This window comes from Mastigoproctus giganteus, chromosome 5 (assembly GCF_048544385.1).
Source record: "Mastigoproctus giganteus isolate SK-2022 chromosome 5, ASM4854438v1, whole genome shotgun sequence".
Lineage (NCBI taxonomy): Eukaryota > Metazoa > Arthropoda > Arachnida > Uropygi > Thelyphonidae > Mastigoproctus > Mastigoproctus giganteus.
In genome coordinates, this window is record NC_143579.1 from 211,142,688 (window position 1) to 211,161,684 (window position 18,997).

The 18,997-nt window shown below is 38.1% G+C and overlaps 1 protein-coding gene across 2 annotated transcripts in view; it reads left to right on the forward strand.

The window, feature by feature from the left end:
- Window positions 1-18,997, forward strand: part of mdu (mitotic spindle positioning protein meduse) — a 182,143-nt gene that overhangs the window by 134,470 nt on the left and 28,676 nt on the right. For both annotated transcript variants that reach the window (XM_090374355.1, XM_090374356.1), the window contains one exon: window positions 15,773-17,798. In XM_090374355.1, the coding sequence (XP_090230481.1) occupies window positions 15,773-17,798 (2,026 nt within the window). The remainder of the gene's footprint in view (window positions 1-15,772; window positions 17,799-18,997) is intronic.

Consider the following 18,997-nt stretch of genomic DNA (forward strand, 5'->3'; position numbering starts at 1 on the left):
ACTGGAACTTAAGAACAAGTTTGAGCTTCTTCAGACTGCTCAGAACCAAGATATCGACGAGGAATATTACAACTTTCTGAAATTGATAAAGATCAAAAAACCTATAGGGAAAAAGAAATCCAAAGAAGAAAAAATTAGTCAAGAAACACTTGTTATGGTGAATTGAAAGCGACAAATGAAGACCAAGATAAACACTGACAAGGAGAAAATTGAGTATACTGAGTTATGCAACGCCATTAGAAAGAGACTCAGAGAGGACATAAGATTTAACACAAGAAAAGGCGCCTCCGTAGCCAGGTGGGAAGGAGCAACAGTGCGTAGCATACGCTTCGAGGTTCGAGCCCGTCACCACCAAATATGGAGGATGCGGAAAGGTCAGGGAATGACCACCGCATATCCCGGAGCAATATGGCCTTAGTTGCTAATGCTCCTAAAAACCAAATAACAAACAAACAACAACACAAGAAAAGTAGAACAAGCATTAAGGGAAAACAAAGAACTTAAATCAGCAGCCATCAGCAGTAATACAGAAAGACAAATGATACTGAAACTGAAGAATACCGATGGTGTACTTATAAATAGCAGAGAAGGCATAATTCAAATAGCAGAAGACTACTATAGAGAATGACGTAGCCCAGTCGTCAGGATCGAGAGTGCATAGTACGCGTTCCTTGAGTGGACCGGGGTTCAAGCCCGTGACTACTAAATACGATAAATATTTGTACTTACGATTTATTGTAAAATCTAACTTGGTTGTCGTGCCGGAGTATAAACAGAAAATTTAATTTTAATTATACAAGGAGCGAGGGAATGATTCCAGCAGTGGGGAAGATGGATCGCAAATTAGCAACACATGCGACATACCCGGTATTCTTCCTGATGAGGTAGAACATGCATTGAAGAAAATGAAGAATCGGAAAGCCCCGGGGGAAGATAAAATTACTGTAGAATTGTTAAAATTGGGAGGAAGAGACATAACACAAAAACTGGCAAGGCTCTTCACAAAGTGCATCAGAAAAGGTGTGACGCCTAAGCAGTGGAATAATGCAATCATAGTTTTGCTGCATAAGAAAGGAGATGAATCAGAAATTGGAAATTATAGACCAATTATCTTGTTATCCCACATCGACAAGTTGTTCATAAGGGTCATTACTAATAGATTAGAAAGAATACTTGATGAGAATCAACCGAAAATGCAAGCTGGCTTTAGGACAGGATTCTCAACTATGGATATTACTCCATTAGCTATGATATTACTTCACGTAATATTACAGCTAATGGAGAAAGCAAATGAGTATAAAACACCATTATATAATGCCTGGCATGTGTGGATTATGAAAAGGCATTTGACTCCATACAGCATAAGGCAATGTTTCGGGCACTGGAAAGAAAAGGCGTAGATACCTCATATATTACGATATTGAAGAAAATATATGAGAACGCTACCTCCTTTATTAGAGTAGACAAAGACAGTAGGAAATTTAAAATCGAGAAAGGAGTTCGACAAGGAGAGACAATATCTCCGAAGCTGTTTACTGCTGCCCTTGAGGAAGCTTTCAGAAGATTAGACTGGTCGCAGAAAGGAGTCAACGTGAACGGAGAGCACCTAAACCATTTAAGATTTGCAGATGACATTGTGGTCATAAGCCACGATCCCAAAGAATTAGAGGAAAATCTTAATCAGTTATGCACAGTTGGTAAGGATTTTGGACTAAAGATGAATATGGCTAAAACAAAAGTAATGATGAACAAGTATTCCAAAGAAAAGGACATAATGATTGAAGGAGCAGTAATTGAAAAGGTGGAGTCATATACTTATCTGGGACAAGTTATTAGCTGTAATAATGATAAATGGCTGGAAGTCAAGAGAAGAATAAATTTTGGATGGATAGCATTCAGGAAATATAGTCGCATACTGCAGAGCAATATCCCAGTTTGTCTGAAACGTAAAATAATGAACCAACGTATACTCCCCACCATGACTTATGGAAGTGAAACTTGGGCACTCACCAAAAGAATGGAAGAGAAACTGAGAACTACCAGCGAAGACTGGAACGAATTATATTGGGAATCAGATTGTTAGATAAGAAGAGAAACACGTGGATTAGGCAGTTGTTGTTGTTGGAGTGGGATTTATTGGCGCAAGGGCTGCTATGACCATATTGCGCCGAAGGATTAGGCAGCAAACTCAAGTAAAGGACACTTATCAAAACTAAAGAACTAAAATGCTCATGGGCAGGACACATAGCTCGAAGACATGATGACAGATGGACTAAGAAAATAACAGAATGGTACCCAAGAGGAACTAGAAGAAAACCTGGAAGACAACGGCGGAGATGGACAGATGAAATTCATGAGTTTGTGGGTAGTAAATGGATGGCCATTGCACAAAACACAAGGAACTGGAAAGGTTGTTGGAGAAGCCTTCATTCTGCAGTGGATTGAAGGCTGATGATGATGATGATGATGTTTCTAAACAATTACTATTGAAACTCGACTTCTAGGAAACCCTAGTTGTCGTTTATTTATTTTTTGGCTGATGCAGAAAAGCTTCTCTTTCTTATATCATTTGGCCTTACTAATGCTATTATCATAATCATGAGATCTGCATAATTCAGACGTTTATTAGAGAGCATGAATTTGCACTTGAATTCAAGATGGCTTCTCCATCTGAAGAATATCTTCACTAAAAAATGAATAGCAAATTCTTAGAATATCTTCACTTAAAATAATTTATCGATGAGCTGAGTCCTGTGTGGAAGAACATTTATCTTCCATGAAAATGTTCTTCCACGCAGGAAATCCAAGGATTATGATACCTCAGTTCCTAATATAGAACTGGTTCTTCATCAAATAGTAAGTGGTCTCTGGTGATAACACTCAGAGAAAGCAATTGTAAAGAAGTTGGATATGTGCTTTTATACGTTATACCAAATCAGAGCTTCCAAGTTGTAATATAGCTAAAACTATCTATTTTATCACTAGCGACCACCTTCTTTGTGATGAGGCAGTTAGTCGTAAAGCAGTCTGTCGTAGCAGTGTCCCATCTTTGAAACAAATGGCCAGTTAATCTTTTGGCAAGGCAATCTATTTTAAAGTAGAGAAATACAAGAGTAACTTGTTGCACAGATAAGTCTCTTCTGTAAGAATGAAGACCATTGCATCATCTCTGCAATTAAATCCTTTGGCTGCAAAAACAGATTAAAGGACAAGATAGTCCTGCAAACATTTTTTTTAATTTCTCTTAAGCCATATAGGTTTAGCTGTATTATAACTTTTGAATTTCTTCTTTTTAGTGCTATCTCTTATTCAGTAAATTTAGTAACTTAACGTGAAGTGCTCTTGCAAATTACAGGTATGTAGCTAGTTAAAAAGATAGCAACTTGCTGACGGAACAAATAATAGATTTAATTCCTCACAACCAAGGTTTTTGCCGCCATTACAACTGATCAAACAGCTTGTCAGCTATGTGACTAAAGTAGAGAGAAAAATGTCAAACGACTCCTGGGCACTTACTTGGCTTCCTACTCCTTACTAAACTATGGTAGAGGAGATCTAGTAAGCTTGAGCCTCATGTTTTTATTTCTGCGATAAATTTTGTTTTATTTTATTTCTGTTATAATGATGGCAAAAACGAAACAACGATCTTTTTGTAATTTTTGTTATTTGCGAGAAACTTGACTGAATTTCAACTCAGTACATTAATAAATCAAAATTTTTAAATTGATAGAGATTGAACATACCTCGCTATAATTATTTTATCCTCCATTGCAAAAGTATTTCTTCTCTGAAGCATAGCATTGACGTTCCTCTGATACTGTACTAGGCATCTGTTTCCATCTAACAAATTGAACTGTTACATTCTTATCAGTCTTACTACCTTTTAGAGAGAGATATAATCTTTATTACCCTTCACGGCCATAAAGCCAGGGGCTTACAGTTTCCCAAACTTCCGGGAAAATTGAACAATTATTTACAAAAAGGTAATTTTACAAAGAAAACATATTATAATACAAAGGAGAGAACTCCTTACGAGAGTTAAATCTGATTGAGCTGGCTTAACATCGAGATAAGAGCACCAGCTCAATCAGACAGGAACAGATGCAAGATATACATCAGTCATTGCTGATTAGTCCTACTCGTCATAATTTTTTTTCCGGTAAGTCCGGTCAGCAGCGAATTTGTTCAGGTCGGCGTCCAGTGCCTGGGTTTGCTTGAGCATCTGCTGAGGAAGGAACCTGTCCGAGAGATGGAGTCGTGCTGAATGCCAGTAGAGCTCGGGATTGGCCCTAAGGGCAGCAGGGGGGGGGATCCTCCAGCCACAGGTATCCCAGAATGAAGGTGTTGCAATTATGCCTGTTATCATCTTGACTGTTGCTAGGAGGCGTTGGTCGTCGACTAAGGTGGGAAGCCGTGGAATTCCGAGAGAGTTGGCAAGCTGCGTGGTAAGAATCAGCTGGAAGGTTGTGCTTCCTGTTGGCCCACTCTAGGAGCCAGAATTCTGTGGCAAAGAGTGGTTTCTTTATTGACGGTGCCGCTGACGCCCAAATTTCAGCAGCATAGAGTAAAGGTGGAAAGATAACTGTTCTTATGTATACCTCACGGTTATCTTTTTATCTGTGATATGAAGGAGATGTTGTTTTGCTATCCACCGGAGTCTTGAAGCACGTGTGAGGAGCATGTCCATGTGTGCTTTGAATCGAAGTTTTGGGTCGAATACAACGCCGAGATCACGATGGCTGGGCACAATTGGGATGAGGGTGTTGCCGACCGAAGGCTGGAGAGAAGGAGTTTGCTTCAATGAATACACCATGAATTCGGACTTAGCAGGATTGATCTCGAGCCCAAACTGGCAGAGGTAAGATGTGACTGTGGTGAGAGTGTTGTTAATTTCCACTTTTACCAGATCTAGGTCTTGACCGGGGATGATGGGAGTGAGTATCTTGATATCGTCCGCATAGCTCAGTAGACATCGAGAATGTGCAACCAGTGGGAAGATAATGGATGAAAACAGAAGGCCCGAAAGGACCCCCTCAGAAGAGAGGAGAGAAAGCATAATATGTTCCCTGTGATCTGGAAGTGGCATTCCAGGAGAGTGAGAAGTTGGTTTACTTGGACGGCATCAAATGCAGCCTCACTGTCTAAGTAAGTCACAGCTAGTTCCTGCCTATTCTCCAATGCTGACAAGATAGTATTCGTGGTGGCTAGCAGATTGGTGATCGTTGATCTGTTTGGAAGGGAGTAGTGAATTTGGGCTGGATTACTGGGCAAGATCTGCTTAGTGAGGATGGGGAGTAAGGCCTTCTCCAGGAGCTTCAGCAGGCTGGAGGAGTTGGAGATGGGTCGGAAGTGTTTAGGTTTCGATGGCGACTGAACTTTGGCTAAAGGTTTGATGAGATAGTTTTTCCACTGCTGTGGGAAAATTTTGTTCGAGAGTAACTGGTTGAAGATAATTAAAAGTGGCTGAATAATGTACGGACTTAGGCATTTGAGCATGAATTGAGAACTCCATGAATGGAGCATGAACTCCATCATCACCGGTGGTTGACGAGGCAGGTAGAGAATTGATGGCTACGATCAGCTGTTGTTTTGTGATCTGAATGTTGTTCAACGCTTCTTGCTGGATGGGCTCTGTTAGTAGAGCTAGATCTGAGTTTGGCATAGGATTACGGTTAAATCTTGTGACGAAATCGAGCCACAATTCAGGATCAAGTTGTAAAGGAAAATGAGGGTTCACTTTCCTGTATGGAATTTTTCCTTTAGCCAGCTCACGGTTAACGTATAATTTGATTGCCTCAGATTTCAGGCGATTAAATTGAGCCTGTGCCCTTGAATAAACGATACGATCATTGTCATTTTGAGACTTTTAGTAGTGTTATTACGTGTTTACAGATGTGAATAAGTTTCAGTTGCTAGTGCCTAATATTCATTGAAATGTGCTTCTCTAAAACTGAACCACTAGGTGTGTCTCTAAAATTTGGCACTTCTCAATCCCAAGGGTTCTAGTTTTTATGGAGTTTACTGTATTTTAAAGAAATACTTATTAGGATTTAGTTTCCGTTTTGAACATATCCAATCGATTTTGTTAAAACGTTTAACAAATATTGAAGTCAGTTGTATTCTTAAAGATGTGTATATACTGAGGTAATTAATAATGATAAAATTAACTGCTTATTTCCATTGATATTTTAAAGAGTAATTGTATATTCCTATCATCAAATGTTTGCACTTAAAAACAATCTCTGACTGGAATATGTCATTACTATTGAAATGTTAGTGTAAACATGGCGTGTGACGTTTTGGAATTTGTGTTGTGGATCAGCGTTAATCGACGTATCTGGGTTGCAACATATGGTCCAACACTAATTTAAAAGTAGAAAACAGGCCTATAATCATCCTATTTAGTTCTTAATCGGAGGTCTGTTTTTCATTTTTTTTTATCCCCGATATCTGGATGGCCTAAATTCGGCACCGCGTCTGTGTGAAGGTCTAATGATACTTCTGGAGTTATTTCTGTCATAACCATGAAATTACGATTACCTTGTTTAAAGGCGGCTTCGAAGATGTGGCCAATTTTTTTTTTTTTTTTTTCTCTCTTAACAATTTTGTAAGATTTACATCTTTCCTATTTGTTTTCTCTAACAAATGGCGTAATTCACCGAACATAGGTCATCTCAAAATGTAAAGTTCCAAGTAGAATCAATGGACCATCATACGCGTATTGAGGAAAAAAAAACATAAAATAAATGCCATAATGCCTCATCACTGCTTACTGGTTGATTCAGGAGAGACAATTACCTTTCCTCCCCAGCGCCTGAGTAAATTTGAACAAATTCTCTGTACTCTATGATAATGTTGTACACTATTTGCATTATATTTATGCCGACCGGGCTAGCCGGGTGGGTAAAGTGCCTGCCTGGCAACTTAAAGGTCGCGGGTTCGAATCCCGCCTTGGGCTTTGATATTACGATGGTGCCGAACTCTCTGGTTGGACCTCACGGCCACGATACACGAAGGAAGCAGGAAAAAACTGGTTCCTTCATGTATTACCCACATCATACAATAAAAAATATATAAAAATTCGAGATAAATTTTCAATTACTGTCAATCATATACAGAAGTATTGTTATCCCCCCCCTGAAAACAGTCCAGATCCGCCCCTGTCACTATGTTCCATTTAGAGTGTTATTTTGTCCAACAGTTAACAAGGTTTCCAGACGAATGGTGTTTATAATATTAGCACCGCCAGGACTTCCTCAAGGTTCAGGAATTTGGACTGTGAAAAACCAGTGTCACTGAGATTATTATAAGGCTGCTTTCTATTTGGGAAAGTAGGTTAAAAATACGCTGATGTGTGAGATGTGCACGAGTACATATTTGCAAACTTGCGAGAGCGTCTTCTCTGTTAGGGAAACTTTCAAGTCAAATGAAATCTTGTTAGCAAGATTTCATTTGGTTTGAAAGGTGTACAAGTTACCTGTTTGTCTACTGTATAACCGCTTTCTACTATGTGTACATAGTTTCTCAAAATAAAAGTAGCGCATCAGAAAAGAATCGCAGTCGTAAAAATAAGCTTAACTTATTACTTTCTGGCCAAGTGAGGAAAATGTCGAAAATTAGCATTGGTTATTTAAGTACTTAGTCTTTGTAAACTGAGAGTAGGAATTAATTTTTAAGCGAAAGACGTCCATCTGTGGACATTTTCGTGGAAAAGGTGTGTTAGTGCTTAAAGTGGGACGACGAATCGGTCAAAACGAATTCCTTCTCACGTTTCAAATGAAGTGTTCGCGGATAACAAGGGGCTCCAATGACAGTGTTCATGCAAGATGTTTCCGAAACGTTCGATGCAATCACGCACTGCTGTATTCGCGTTTATTGATATCTGTGCTCCAGACAGAATGCAACCCCTGCGTTTATTAGTTCCTGACCTTTTCAACCTGTCTGATTATTTTTTATTATTTTTTTTCCCCTAACAGTGACACTTAACTTTGATGTTGTAGCTCGAATATTTCAACTCTCAGTTGCTTCTGTGCTGCGCACAGTCCATTTGATTATTTTATTTTTTCCATCCCTACTTAGTATTTTTATTAAACATTTCCTTATTTTTTAGACTTGTTTTGATGTAGAAATGAATTGTGCTGGAAATAATTCGGGATTTTGTAATGTAAATGACGCTGCACTGTCTTGAGTGGGGCAATGTCCGACATCACAAAAGAAAATTACTCTTTTCAGATGCATCGAATTGAGAAACGTACACCATTTGGAACAAACCTTAGTGTCTCCACTATTTGTTAAATGCTAGTTGGCGCGAGGAAAATAGAGAAAGGAAAATTCTGATGCAGTGGTATGAAAAGGGGGGGATAAAAGAGCAATTCTTGTATTCTTAATGGTTTCCTATTCTGATACTTTTCTTCTGAAATGGATGTAAGGTTCCTTCGGGGTCTTCTTCTAAAGTAATTTGGTGTACCATGTGGCTTGCGAAATCTTACGTATAGGATGATCTCCATTTCGATTTAAAATCAGCAGAATTTCGGAAAAGCTGAATCAAAGCCATTGCCTTTCCATTATTTTTAATTGCAAATGTGTCGCTTACATTATATGAAATTTACTATTTTCATTATTTTTTGTTAAATATGTTAAGTTTTTGTTTTTTTTTTTTCCTATTTATATTTTTACCTCTTATATAACAACTTCGTATTTATCTTTTTGTTTCTTTCGGTATCTTTTTCCCCTTAATACAGACGATTAAAAGCCTCTTGAATCGTGAAATCATTGATCCTTGCAAATGTTCAGAATGTTTAAATTTTTTTTTTTTTTTTTTTTTTTGAGGAATAAGCAACTTTAATGTTGAGCCATTTGTCGCAGTGTAGTGCCCCAGTGGTGGGCATCCAAGGTCAGCTTGAACCGAAATGCCCTAACGCTGTCAAATGGTAGAATGTAAAACAGGATGTACGGACTGGAAGTTTGGCAGGTAAAGGGCGGAGTTGTAGGATGTATGAGCAGGACCGTCACAGTGTTTCAAAAAGTGACGTGATCTGTGGTGTTGAATTCCTATGGCAAAGGTTCTTTATTCGTTTTTGACACGGGAAGTGACGACGCAGGCCATGCTAGTACCACGCACATACATCAGCTACAGACTGGAGGATCATAACCTGGACCTTGGAAGGAACACGTGATGGGTAAGACGTTTTATGCCTTTGTAATTTCCTAAGAACAGGAAGAAACCACCCGTTCCCACCCTCGGTTATTAATATATTCTCAAGAACGACCAGTTCTTCCAAATTGATAGGATAATCTAGGAATGTAAGCCTAATTCTCCGCTTTCATGAGTAAATGGCCGCCAGTTAAACTACCTTTTTGTCTGTCCCATCTGTTGACTCTACTTACATAAAATGCTTTGGGTAAACGAAATTGTCATTGGCCGACATTGTGGGAACTGCTCATTTGTGCATTTTTTTTTTTTTTTTGCTTTATCTGTTTAACAAAGTTTAAACATTTTTTTGTTTTTTAAAATAAGTAAATAAATTACAAGTACTGGCAGTTGACAACGTAACATCAGTGCCCGCCCCTCACGACTGCATGATGAAACCATGTAGTTGTGGGTAGAGGTACTTGTTGAGGTAGTCATACAGGCATCATAATCATAACATGTTAGTAGTGTGTTTTCATATACCAGTTGATTTCTCATTTCACCAGTAGTTGTTGATTCTGTTTTTCTGGAAAGGATTTGAAAGAATGCAGTACTTGGAATACAAACTTCCTTTAAGTATTTCTTATGGGAATACGTTTACTGTTATTCTCTTAATTTTTTGAATATCTTTAAGTTCAGTGCATATCTTCCCAGTTGAAGCAGCGTACAATTTTATTTTGATAAAACGTTTAGCATCCAAATCGTTCCCATAATGACATTAATACCAGTATTGGTAAAGTTCATTATGTTTACATCGCAGAACAAATACGGAAGTCTTAAGTACTTTTATGTTTTATTTTGCAAGCTGGTTTGATGAGAGCCATTAAAATTCTACTTCGTAACCTCGACATAAGTCGCAAACGCCTATTTTGATGTGTATCTTACCAACTTGGAAAAGTAGTCCGACATTGATACTTAAGAAAACCTGTTGGGACCCCATTTTGTATTGGGGGATTGTACTAGTTTCTGGAACTGCTTTCTAGTTCAGACATACGCTTAGTGGTGTTTTTTTTTTTTTTTTTTGTTTGTTTCTGGTTGAAGCGGCCATGTGGAATCGACCTTAAAGTTCCCTACGTCCGAAAAAGGGGTGGTTAGACGAAAGATCGACTTAAAAGCGGAGAGACATTCATTAAAGTATTCAAGATATTGGAACATCTCTGTTTCACAACGCCTTGTAATTAGTTGGTCCGTTCTTGCATCACTGGTCTCGTCACCCTGGCAACTAGCTTTTTCTGTTCTCGCAGCTTCCTGGTGATATGGTCAACTACATCGACGAGTTAGCGAGAACCTCCAAGGAATATGTGTCATTCTCTCCCCGGAAATGATAGCATAAGAGACGCATTGAAAACAGGATGATAGCAAAATACCTGATACAGTTAATGTATGCGATTGCATCCTTACACGTATATATTATTCTTTCGATTTATCGTCGTATTATAGGTAAGAAAGCTATTTTTGCCTTTTTATTATATATTAATCCAAAAGATTGTTTTAGAATAGTTTTATAGTTCGAATAATGCTTTCAGCCATCGAAAGAGTTGTTCTGCTTATTTGTGTTACAGTATACGAAGATGTCGTTTTAATAAATATTGAGACTTTAATTTTATATTTCATTTAGTCATATCGCTAACGTATTCAACACACGACTACAAATCCTCCTACATCGTTTGTAATGTTTTCCTTTATGAATAATGCATAAAAGATTGCAGCATATCGATAAATTTCGAAAGAGAGATGAACAGAATTACGTACAATCGAATCTTCATATTCTCCTTTCAATGAAATGTTTTGCATGCGCGGAATGATTCATTTATCAGATAAACTATATTGTGATAGTCCGTTTGATTGATATCGTTATAGACTCTTTCGTAAATAAGGAGACATCTACAAATATTAGCATATTCCTCCACGTGCACGGATATCGATGAAATTTGGTATTTATAAATGTAGTTATGCATTTTGAATACTATAGATGAATTAGGCTGCCGCTTTTACTGGCACATCTGCAAGTGAACCTGGTAAGAAAATATGCGCACGCGCAAATAACAAAATAAAAGATGGGAAACTATTTTTCGGTAGGTTAAATATAAGAACGTATCTACGTTAATGCTTTGCAGTTAACATGATTTTAATAATTATAGAACTTCTGCTCATGAGAGAACTTCAAGCACCACTTGTATTTTAATTTCCTCATAAAGCGAAAATGAAACTCATTATTTCTGAAATGAATCAATTGCGGAAGTTGATTCATCAAAATGAATCAATTTCCGGCTGCGCATCAGCGATCTTTGACTAATAAATATGTATAGGATTTATGAATATTCTCTCATCCATTGTGGATCTATAGGAATCAAGAGTGTTTTGCTAAGATCGCTCGATCTTATGTTAGATTTTTGGTGGTTTGTCGAGCCCATTAAGGTAATGAGCAACTGTCCTCGGCTAGCGAGTTCACTTACTGAGAACACACTACTAATAGGAATTATGTTTTTATACATTTTGGGAGAACGTTGTTCGCTTCGAATATAATTTCCTTAATAAATGTCCCTCTTAATACATTTATGGAGCAAAAGACTGTTTTGGAGGGCTTTCTTTTTAAATGTTACACAAGCGTTCTTATGTGTGACAGCATAAATCCATTGTATGTCAGCTACCGCTCTTACCTGTCCTGTGTTCTTTTGACATTATGATCTACTTCTAACTTTTATTACCGTTACATAGTTCGTGACTAGCTGCTTGACAATAATGGTATGGGACAGGAATGCCCATTTCCGTCATCAGTGAGGTCGTGTTCGAGTTACGTTACATGCTTTCCTGTCTTTGGGACATATTCTCATGTAGTTTTGTGATCAGGCCGGGCATTATGTAAATAATTGTAAACTAGACGCCTTGAAATGAAATTTAGTTTTCTGAAATACGGACAATCAGGCCAATTTTTCGAGGATAAAACGAATGAATGGTTAATTTAGTTGTCTAACATAATACCAATCATGCCAATTTCTCAATTATAAAACGAATGCGATGCCACTTTCTAATGCGTCGTATTGCTCACTGTATTGTATCCAATATTAACTCTCTTCATTCCAGACTGCATCATTTACATTCCAAACAACTTCATCCTTACCTCAGGCTAATATATCTAAATTCCAAGCGTTTGCAATGGAACTATCAATATTTCCTGCCCTACAAACTCCGAAGTTGGTCACTTGTAAAAGTAAGAAGAATAGAAATTGTATACAAAAGAAAACACTGTAATCGGGTATTGTTCTATTCTTGGAGCTGGTGGGGGGGTAGGAAGCGGTAAAGAGGGGGACACATTATTTAATAACAATAAAGAAAGAAACAAAACGATAGACGTGGGAAAACTAATAGCTCGGATATCTTTCAATGCGGACTGCAGGCATTAGGTATAGAGATACTGTCTGCCTCGAGGCTACACTGGTCACCGTTGCTTGTTCGCCGTATGGCAGAAGAAATGCACCACTGACCCCAGGGGCGTAGCTGTGGTTTTCCTCTAGCATTTGTTCGTGCACTTGGGCTGCTTGAACTAATAACTCCTCAGGCATCTTGTGCTGTAGGCAGTCCCGTGTAGAACTAGACACACAACTTGCCATTGAAAGGTCTGGGGATGCTTACAATTTGACCAGACCTGTTCTGGCATCTGCTGGAGGAAGAGCAGACGTAGTCGCCTCCACACCGCAATAGGATCTTACGGAGATGCTTCAGTCGTGAGTGCATACAGGTAAGCATTTTATTTTCAAGTTTTCGCATCTTAGAAAACTGGATGATCTACCTTTTTTCATGGGGTTGTAATGATTACTACTTAATGCTTTGTATCAATATTTCTTAACGAAATAAGTTTTATTTAAAAAAAATAAAAGAAACACCCGCTGATAAAAGGTTTTTAATTTTAAGACTAAAAATAGTTTTCAGTACGTTTTTTATTAGCCGAAAAGCGTGTTTTTTTTTTTTTTTTTTTTTTTGCTTAAGACTTGAGCAAATAAACTTATTAAATACTTCTCAAATTAAATACTTTAACGAGAAAATTATTCGAAGGACAACTTTGGATGTAAAATTAAAAATCTTAGTCACTGAAGGAAGCATTCTTTTAAATATCTTAAATTAAGGATTAAAATAAATAAAATTTCGGTTTATACTCCAATAAATCGTCAATACAAATATTTATCGTATTTAGTAGTAACGGGCTTGAACCACTCAAAGGAGCACGTACTGTGCACTCTCGCTCCTGATCACTCGGCTAAATTTAGGCTTGAACTTTTAAGTAGATTTTAAAGAATCTTAAATAAGATTCTTTAATGTTTACTTAACTCCTTTTGAAGTATGTCCAACCCAAAGTTCAGAAGAATAGCTAGTGATTAAAACTGCTGACATAAAGGCAGTGCTCATATTGTTAGAATAATTGGCCACCACATCTCAGTTGAAAGTTAAGAGTAAATGATAAAAATGCAGCACTTAAATTTTCTATCTAATTGTTCTCCACCCTTCCCCTTTTCCGCCCTCTTGCCGTGCGAGATGGGACTTAATGCTAATGGTCTTTACTAGGTCATCATACCCTTATATTGTCTTTGTATCTTCCGGTATGACGAAATGAGCGTATTGAAGGAGGTAACAGTTTAATCATAATTGCCATAAGGTCGTAGCTTAGTCGGTAACCACCTATGCATTCCCAGTTGATTGAGCCCATGAAAACGTGCGAGTTCGATCAACTTAGTTGGCCTTAGAAAACGTCGTATTGCAGTACTGTGAGTGTTACACGATGTGCAGGATGAAATGCAAAATGAAATTTTAATGTTTACTCCAGAGGTTGTTTGGTATTGTAATTTTTTTTATGGCTGGCACTCTTGCAGTATCATAGTGATTATAATCGCCGTCCTACCCCAGCAGGTAGAAAAGGCCCGAGTTCGAATACCGTCAATTGCTTGAGAAATTTTTATGGTTTTTTTCACAGCATGGCTGAATTAGTCAGTATCAGAGAGGGTTGCATGGTCTTTTTTTTTTCCTCCAGGAAACACTGGTTTTTTGTCCAGCAAACAGACTGAAGAATACATGCAGTTACAGGTGCAATGTATTGATGTCTCGTATCCCTAATTGCTTTGGCAGTAAACATATACATAACCCTATGGTGGCTTTTCGGTACAAAATTTAAACATTTTTAATTGTTTAGATTACGCGATGGGCCTGTTCAACATGAAAAAACACGTTACTTTGCAATTTAGTATATAATGATTTTATTTGTAGCCTAATATACTATATTGTTTATTTGAATGATTTTTATCATAAAAGTTTTCAACCAAACTGAATGGTGAGTACCTGGAATGAAGTATCACTAGCTCTACGTGTGAATCATAAACGTTTTTGCACGTGCCGTCTTTTTCAATTTTATTTTTATTCTTACTGATTGCAGTCTACCCTTCACTTAACGCTGGTTTTTAGGGGATGACTACAAGAATGGCTACTTACAGACCAGCATGCGAAACGCTGGTTGGGGTCATTACCCGTGCTTAGAACCGCGATGTGGGCATTCTCTTTACACGTGAAGCCAACAATACGTCACTGTAGAAGAACAGGTTAGACAGGTGAGTTTCACCGAGAATTTTAGCCTTTAGAAACATATGGCCGGAAGGCTGTATGTTAGCCAGCAAGGGTTGAGATCCGAAGATCGCATCACGCTTTTTTAATTAGTAATTTTTTAGAACAGTTAATTGTGTTTTCATTTTTCTCATTATAGTTTATCCACCCGAATAAAAGAAGTGGAGGGGAGAGAAGCCGATACCACGTTAACCCATGATAGTTGTGCATTTTGAATGAAGCCTCTGTGTGTCAGGTGGTACGAGCGTCAGCTCGTATCCGTCGAGTGTCAGCTGCATTCCTCTTCAATGTAATCTGCACTATTCTTATCTATAACTGGTAGCAGTATCGATTTGAATGGACCCTTACCCGATGACAATAGTCCATACTGAGCGATGATCTTTGCATCACTGCATTCGTCCCAGGTGTACATAGTTAGTGATAACAATGAACGCTGCATTTAAATACATCAGTAATTTTGGACAGTTTTTGCAATGTCCATGCTCTCTCCTGGGCTATGGTCTCTTTAACCAACTAATAGAAGCTCTTAGTGTGACAGTAATTAATAATATAGGTGACCCCTACGGAAATCCCTTTGGGATCAACGATCTTCTTCCCCTGAAGGATATAGAAAAAACTAGTCTTTCTTCAAGCGATTTCTTTCAACGTTGCTATGTAAGAATGCGAATGTCAATATCTTTCCACTTATAGGCTTATCAGTTCTTTACTTCCTGTCAATCTGTCTGCAAGGAGAAAGGTATTGGTATTCAACTTCAACTGTGCATAAGGCCATCGACCTAATTTGGAAATTTTGTATTAACGTTTCGCATACAGTATTTTTTATTATTTTTATTTTTTTTTTTTTTTTTCATATAGAACAATGTAAGGCAGTGAAACTTCATAAAAATGCTTTTATTTTTATGTTTTATAAATATTAAAATTTGCAGATGATGAAAGCAGTAAATAAATCAACATTCATTTTTTTTATTTATTTAGGGCAACGTGCCAGTGCCTTGAAAGTAGAAGAGAAGTTCAACAAGAGTTGTGGTCATTACAGGATGACGTCAGAGCTAGATCTGATAACCTTTGATTCCGAGGCTCCAAAACTAGCCGAAGATGCCAATAACAATCCTGCCGACTCATTAGACAAAAAAGACTCTGTAAGTGCCGAAATACCTCCTAAAGAAAACGGAGTTCACAATAGTGAGCAGAGTTCTTTGTTAATCAACATAGCTGAACTGTGCGCTAAGGCCAAAACTCAAGATTCATCTTCGTTGCACGACCACGAAGACGGACCTATGTGCCCGGAAGAAGACGAAACCAACAACGAAGTGAAGAAGTCTGATGAAATAGAAGCGATTTCAGTGAGTGTTGAGTCGAAAGTAGTGAACGGCACAAAAACAGTTGAAGTAGTCAAAGAACTGGAAGAACTGCAGACTGATAATATCAAAGAGGTGATTGAAATTGCTGAAAGTGAAGTGAGCCAAAAGACGGAGAAAAGTGCCATGAGTAGAAGCGCGTTTACTGGAACCTCAGACAGCATTATTGAAAGAGAAATTCGTATTCAGAAAGAAAGGGAAGCAGCCATAACCCGTCAACGTCACTCTTTATACACGAAGGAAAAAGAAGAGGAAGTAACCACACAAGAAGTTGTCCATTCCAAAAGTCAGGTAGTCGAAGGAGGAATCTACAAAAGCACCTTGACACTAATGGAAAATTCTCTTTCTAGTAACAATAACGCCAAAGAGGTAAAAACAGAACGTCAATATTCCAGTCACACTGCGGAGACAAAAATTGCCATGGAGATTAGAGAGATGCGGGAAAGGGAAGATGAGCTTCGTAGAATGAGGGAACGCATGATAGCTAATGGTTCGTGCATCGAACAAAATGGACATGGACAGTCAGACGATTCCGTCAAGTCGGAAGATTATCAAGACATTGAGACACCAATCGGTAGTGAATCTCCGCTGGAAGGTGCTTCTACCCCTTTTAGGGACCATAAGGATATAGCACGTGCCGTTAGTCTAGATTCATTGCACATGGGTCAGACTTACAACATCGGCTATGTTTTTGCCCATAGGCGAAGAGAACATATCAAAGTGCGACCCCTGGCTGATGATGGCGCAGAGGAAGAAAAATCAGTATTTAAGGGATTGAATGAATCTCCAATTGAGCGTGAGATACGAATGGTTAGAGAAAGGGAGGAAGCTCTGAAGAAAGAAAAGGCCTTATTATGCGCGAATAAAACTGCAGATCTTTCCCCAGAAGTATCAAATGAATCTGAAAAAATTCAAAAACTTGAGCAACAGAATAATGGCGAGACTGTCCCTAAAGAAAGCGTAGACGATAAAAATAAATCCAGCGTTATTCCATCAAAATCTGTTATTGCCCCACCAAAACATGGAAGTGACACCCAGCGCCTCCTAGCGACCTCTAGAATTCAACAGGAGATCGAAGAACAGACACAGCGTGAAATGGCACTTAGAGAAGCCGGCCAAATACAGACAATATCCCACGAGCGTACGGACGCTAAGGTGACCCGCCTGTCGGATTCATCCTCTGTCGAATACGAAGCAAAAACTAAGAAAATTCCTGCCAAACCTGTTCTTATTCTGGACATTCCTCCAGCACATACAGCAATAACTGAGAAAAAATCTCCGTCCATTACCAATGGTCACGTTACTCCTACAGCCAAAATCAATGGGATTGCAAACTCTCCATCCTCTGGTACTTCCAGCAGCTCTTCTACATCTCGTCCAGTGTTATCAGTGGGTCGTCGGTTTAGTAATCCTCCCCCTGGTAAGAATGTCAACATGCAAAGGTTTATTGCCAGTAAGGGAAAAGAAATTGCTTTTTCGAATGGTACTTGCTGCGAACTAGGCGTTGGAATTTCGGATTATTATGAAATTAAACCACCCCAAGTAAGAAAAGGTGATGGGCGACCAGCCAGGAGATCAATCACTGCAGAATCCCGAATCCAGGAAGAGCTAAAAGAAATGAAAGCCAGGGAGGACGAGCTCAAGTAAGTTTACTTGAATATTTTTTAGATAAAATCCATATAGAAAAAGGTTTCGAAATACCTTACCGTATTTTTCAAGTATAAAATGCACTCTATTTTAGAATTTTTTTATAACTCTGCATATTATATTTCCAAAGTGGAGCCCCACCGCTGCTGCGATCAACAGTGCTATAAATGAAAACTGCTAATTCATATCATTAGTCGTAGGTGGAAGTAGGGACACTGACTTCTTGGACTGTGCAGATACAAAAATGTGTACATTGCTGTTTTTTGTTCCTTCATTATTTAGTAAATACAGTACTTTTGCTTCATTATATACCCGGGTACTTGCGTATAATTAAAAAAAAAAAAAAAAACGGAAATAGGAACTACAGTGATAAAGGTTTAGTAATGGTAAATAGTTAACTTTAATTCAATTATTTTACATTTCAGGATGTGCCAAATCTTAGTGATACCACGGACATAGTACATGTGTAATAGGCCCCACCATTAGAACGGTTTTATTCTTAAAAAAAGTTTCAACTGCGTTTTTTTTTTTTTTTCCCCCTTATTTTTCTCAGGTATGATTCCTGTCATATAAGCGCATTGAGAAATTCCAATTTTTGTTTGATAGACATAAGTGTTTTGAAGTTCTGTGTTTATATTGGTGTTTATCATTACTGTGTGGGTATTTTTTAAATTTCATTCCTTTTTTAAATTTCATTCCTTTTTTTCTCCCGGTTATATCCGTGTCTGACAGTTCTCTTTTCTTTAATAGATTATCATAAACTTGATCCATTTACGAAATATGAACTTTCAACCTCTCCCCTCCCTCTTCAGAGTACTTTTGACACGTTTACATTGAACAGTTATGTTCATACTCGTACTGGATCTGAAATACCAGGAGCTGCTGAAATTTTCAGATTCGCTCACCCCCCATTTGATGCGCAACACAGATGATGGTATGATATGGAGCTCTGCTGCTAGTGGGGATAGCCTATGGTTTTATAAGAAGTTCATTGGCAATCTCGTTCTTCGAGCTGGCTCCTGTGATAATTTGTGCTCTTGCAAGTAAAAATAAAACGACTTCTATTTATACTCTTGCACGAGCACATAGGTCAGAAGTTTACAACTAGTTATTTGACAGAATATTGTCATTTAGCGGTAACGTGAAATCGAATCACAATCTGTTCAAATATTTTTCCAAATTGATCACTCAGCTA